The 4,477-nt window shown below is 52.8% G+C and overlaps 1 protein-coding gene across 1 annotated transcript; it reads left to right on the top strand.

Annotated features, from left to right (window-relative positions):
* Nucleotides 1–645: 645 nt before the first annotated feature.
* On the top strand, nucleotides 646–3,800 carry LOC116981283 (calcium homeostasis modulator protein 1-like). The gene is made up of 2 exons (XM_033034182.1): nucleotides 646–1,197; nucleotides 3,266–3,800. Exons 1-2 carry the CDS (start codon nucleotides 646–648, stop codon nucleotides 3,743–3,745), a joined length of 1,032 nt encoding a protein of 343 aa, XP_032890073.1. The 3' UTR covers nucleotides 3,746–3,800.
* Nucleotides 3,801–4,477: the final 677 nt, after the last annotated feature.

Raw genomic sequence — 4,477 nt, 5'->3', positions numbered from 1 at the left:
GAATGAAGAGAGAGAGGGAGAAGTAGAGAGAATGACATGTGACGTTAGAGAGAGAGAGAGAGAGAGAGATGGGGGGGGGGGGGGGATCAAGAGAGTAATCGAGAGCGGGAGAGTGCGTTACATGACAAGGGGAGGCGGGGGCTGAGGATTACGCGGCGGGGCGCAGTTTAGGGGGTATTCGCGGCAGTAGGGGGTTGGGAGCATTCAGACACTTGGTCCGAGCGAGGACAGAGGGAGGGGAGAAGGGAGAGGGTAAGGAGATAAGAACGGGGAGGGGAGAGTGCGAGGAGGGAGCAGTAAGGAGGGAGGAAAGAGGAGATCGTAAAGGAGGGGAAAGGAGATCGGAGAGAGGGGAAGAAGGGAGCAGGGGAGAGGAAAGTGAGGGGGGGAAGGGAAGGTGTGAGGGGAGCGGGGAAGGAGGGAGGGGAGAGGAGAGCAACTCGGAAAGGAGGGGGAGAGGAAGAAGGGTGGAGGGAGTGGACGGGGGAGGCGGGAGCGGGAGGTGGAGAGGGGAACCGGGGAGGGGAGAGGAGCTCGGAAAGGAGGGAGAGGGGAAGAAGGAAGAGGGGCCCGGGGGAGGAGTGAGAGAGAGAAGCGCTCCGGGAAGGAGTGAGGGAGAAGGGGGTTTGGAGAAGGAGGGAGGGGATGGATAAGTTCCGCCTGGTGTTCCAGTTCCTTCAGACCAACGAGGAGTCGTTCCTGAACGGGGCGTGCGGGCTGCTAGCCCTGGCGAGCGCCCAGCTTTACTCGGCCTTTGAGTTCAGCTGCCCTTGCCTGCCCGGCCACAACCTGCCCTACGGACTGACGGTGCTGGCGGTGCCGCCGCTGCTCTTCCTGCTGCTCGGCTTCGTGCTCAACAACAGCGTGTCGGCGCTGGTGGAGGAGTGGCGGCGGCCGCGGGGGCAGCGGGCCCGGGACCGCGGCGTGCTCCGCTACATGCTCTGCTCTCTGCTGCAGCGAGCTCTGGTCGCGCCCGCCGCCTGGATCAGCTTCAGCCTCCTGGACGGCAAGAGCGTGGTCTGCGCCTTCAGCGAGCGCCTCGACCTCCGCAGTCTAGGCGTGAACGACTCGGCGCTGCCCGCTGCGCCCGCCGATCTCCGCCGCCTCGTCGCCGCCCTCCCCTGCCCCGAGCTCTCGCCGCAGACTGCAGCCGTCTCCCGCGAGGCTGCCCGACGCTATCTTCGCTGCCTGTCGCAGGTGAGGGACCCCGTGGGCAAGTGGGCGGCAGGGGAAGGCGCAAGAGGGGGTTTGGGGGAATTTGGATATCACAGTCAATGTGGTGAATGCTCAACGCAGGGACCTGTGTCTGAGCCCAGGAGTGTGTGATAGGATGGTGTAGAGGGAGATCCACTCTGAAGAAGGGTCTCGACCCCGAAACCTCACCCATCTTTTTCTCCAGAGATAGACACAAAATGCTGGAGTAACTCTGCGGGTCGGGCAGCATCTCTGGAGAAAAGGAATGGAAACCCTTCTTCAGACCCGAAACTTCTCCTTCACAAAGCCACGCTGACTTTGGCCTTTTGTTTTAATCGTGAACTTCTAGCCACTCCGTAACCTCATTCTTTATAAGGGACTCTAAAATCTTACCAAGAACCGAAGTCAGACTAACTGGCCTATAGTTCCCACTATTCTGCTTTGCTCCCTTGTGCAGCACCGTAATATTTGCAATTTCCCAATCATCTGGGACCACTCTGATTCTAGTGATTCTTGAAATATCAGTGTCAATGCCTCCACAATCTCTAAACCCACCTCTTTCATAACCCTAGTGTGCAGTCCATCCGGTCCTAGCGACTTATCCACCTTCAGCCCTTTCAGCTTCCCAAGCACGTTCTCCCTCGTAATAGTCATTTCACTAACTTCCACCCCCTGGCTCTCTTGGATTGCAAGCACGTTGCTGGTGTCTTCCACTGTGAAGACTGATGCAAAAAAAGTTATTCACATCCGCTGCCATTTCTCTATTCCCCATCATCACTTATCCTGCATCATTCTCCAATGGTCCAACATCACCCTTGCCTCTTTCTTACTCTTAATATCTGAAGAAACTTTTGCTATCCTCTCTTTTATTATTGGCTAGATTACCTTCGTAATTCATCTTTTCTCCCCATATTGCCTTTTAGTTACCTTCTGTTTTTCTTTAACGGCTTCCCAATCATCTGGCTTCCCACTAATTTTTGCTATGTTATACGTCTTCTCTTTTAGTTTTATACTGTCCTTGACTTCGCTTGTCAGTCACGGCTGCGTCTTTCTCCCCTTAGAATCTTTCTTCTTCTTAGGAATGAAAAGATCCTGCATCTTCCAGATTATTCCCGGAAATTCCTGCCATTGCTATTCTGCCATCATCCCTGCTTGGGTCCCTTTCCGGTCAACTTTGGCCAGCTCCTCCCTCCAGCCTCTGTAATTCTTTGCTCAGCTGCAATATCCACATCCGATTTTACCTTCTCCCTCTCATATTGCAGACTAAAACTTATCATATTGTGGTCACTACCTACGAATGGTTCCTTTACCTCGAGTTCTCTTATCAAATCCGCTTCTTTACATAACACTAAATCCAGAATTGCTTGTTTCCAATACTTCGTGTCTTTTTTAAATCATTCTGGTAAATCTCCTCTTCACCCCTTTCGAAGCCTCCACATCTTTCCTGTAATGGGGCGACCAGAACTGCGAGGAATATTTCCCAACAATCATCAGGCTGTTAATCACGGCGAACTCCAATTTAACTCGGAACCCACGGTCTGGATTGTACTGGGGACTTTGTTTTGGTTTTACACTATATTGAGTTTTTTGTTTATTGACCGTTTTTGTTATTATATCATCTATTGAGTATCTTGTTTACAAACTTGTTGGGCTGCTACAAGTAATAATTTAATTGTTCTGTTTAATTAACTATGCCAATGAAACACTTGCCTCTTGAGATGTAGCCAACCCAGTCTGTCTCTTTTGAAGCGGAGGTTGACAGGTTCTTGATTAGTACGGGTGTTTTGGATTATGTGGAGAAGGCAGGAGAATGGGGTTGAGAGGGAAAGATAGATCAGCCACGATTGAATGGCGAGTAGGCTCAATTGGGCCGAATGGCCTAATTCTGCTCCTATGACTTCTGAGATGACAGCGAGTTAAGCCAAGAGGGCAAGTGAACTGACTAAGTTGGCCAGTCAAAACATTGCAATCAGCAATATCTGTGCATGCACAGGGAATGGTGCTGATTGAATGGTGTAGACGCGACGGGACGAATTCTGCTCCTCTGACCTTGTGTCTCTGCTCTCGGCAGATGCTGGGCTGGATATTCCTGCTGCTGATCACCGCCCTGACCTTCCTGGTGCGAGCTCTGCGGCCTTGCTTCAGCCAGGTGGCTTTCCTGAAGACCAGGTACTGGTCTCACTACCTTGACATCGAGCGCAAGCTCTTCGAGGAGACGTGCCGGGAACACGCCCGAGGCTTCGCCAGGGTCTGCGTGCAGCGCTTCTTCCTGGAGATGGGAGATGAGCTGAGTCGAGGCTGCGGCCCCCACCTCCCGCCGGACCCCCGCGCCGAGTCGGACTCTCAGCCCAAGCTCTTCGGCATCACCGACGGCGAGGCCATGAACAAACTGTTGCGGGACTGGCACATCCACAAGCCGCCCCTGAACGTGGCACCCGCCCCCCGCGCTGACGCCCGGCCCGGTGGTCCCGACCTGCAGTTGCCCGTCGCCAAGATCAACAACGGCAGCCAGGTCCGTTGGGAGAAGGTGGTCTTCTGCAGCAAGGTCTGAGCCTGGTCCCCACAGCCATCTACACCCACCCCCTCGCTGGCACTTGACTAAAGGCCTCATTTACACCCAGCGCCTGACCGCCCTCCTCCAACGTTAGACTCCAGAACCCCAGCAGAGACCCAGTGATTCCTCTCTCCCCAGGAGAGGTTCACCAACCTCCTCTGGATCATGGTGAGAGAAATAGAGGACGGGACCAGAGTGGCCAGTCTGACCCTGGGAGTGTATGATAGGGTGGTGGAGAGGGTGCTTCACTCTGTGTCTGACCTAGAAGTGTGTGATGGAACACAGGGACAAAATATACTTTCTCCAGCCCATTCCATCTGCATGGCTGCTCAACATACAGGGATTCTGTTGGTGCATATTACAGCGATAATTCTCTCCATGACATGCCGCCAGTACTGATGCTCTGCTTTTATTTGTTCCTGGAGCTTTGAAGTTAACGTTTGCCCTCGCTTTCTTGTTTAGTAGGTCAACATGGCATTCCTGTGCTTCTCTGAGTTTTCATGAGTTTGGATAAGACAGGGGTTTTGCCAATCATCAAACCCTTCATAAGCTAAAGATGTAGCAGAAGAATAAGATGCAATGTTTGGAAAGAATTTACAAACAAAGCAATATATCCGACCTTTTGAGGGAGAATATACAAGCCACTCTCGGCTTTTGTTGAATAAAAAAGAGCCTTTGTGGAAAACCTAGACTGCTTTTTAGACACTCGCTTGGAATTTGAAAATGGTC

This window comes from Amblyraja radiata, chromosome 15 (genome assembly GCF_010909765.2).
Source record: "Amblyraja radiata isolate CabotCenter1 chromosome 15, sAmbRad1.1.pri, whole genome shotgun sequence".
In the NCBI taxonomy this organism is placed as follows: Eukaryota; Metazoa; Chordata; class Chondrichthyes; order Rajiformes; family Rajidae; genus Amblyraja; species Amblyraja radiata.
The sequence above is the reverse complement of the archived record's forward strand: the minus strand, read 5'-3'. Positions and strand labels throughout refer to the sequence as shown.

Excerpts from the sequence above, each read along its gene's own strand:
- LOC116981283 (XM_033034182.1), top strand. The coding sequence starts at position 646 with ATGGATAAGTTCCGCCTGGTGTTCCAGTTCCTTCAGACCAACGAGGAG. Across the intron at positions 1,198-3,265 it reads ATCTTCGCTGCCTGTCGCAG|ATGCTGGGCTGGATATTCCT; the intron begins GTGAGGGACCCC and ends TGCTCTCGGCAG.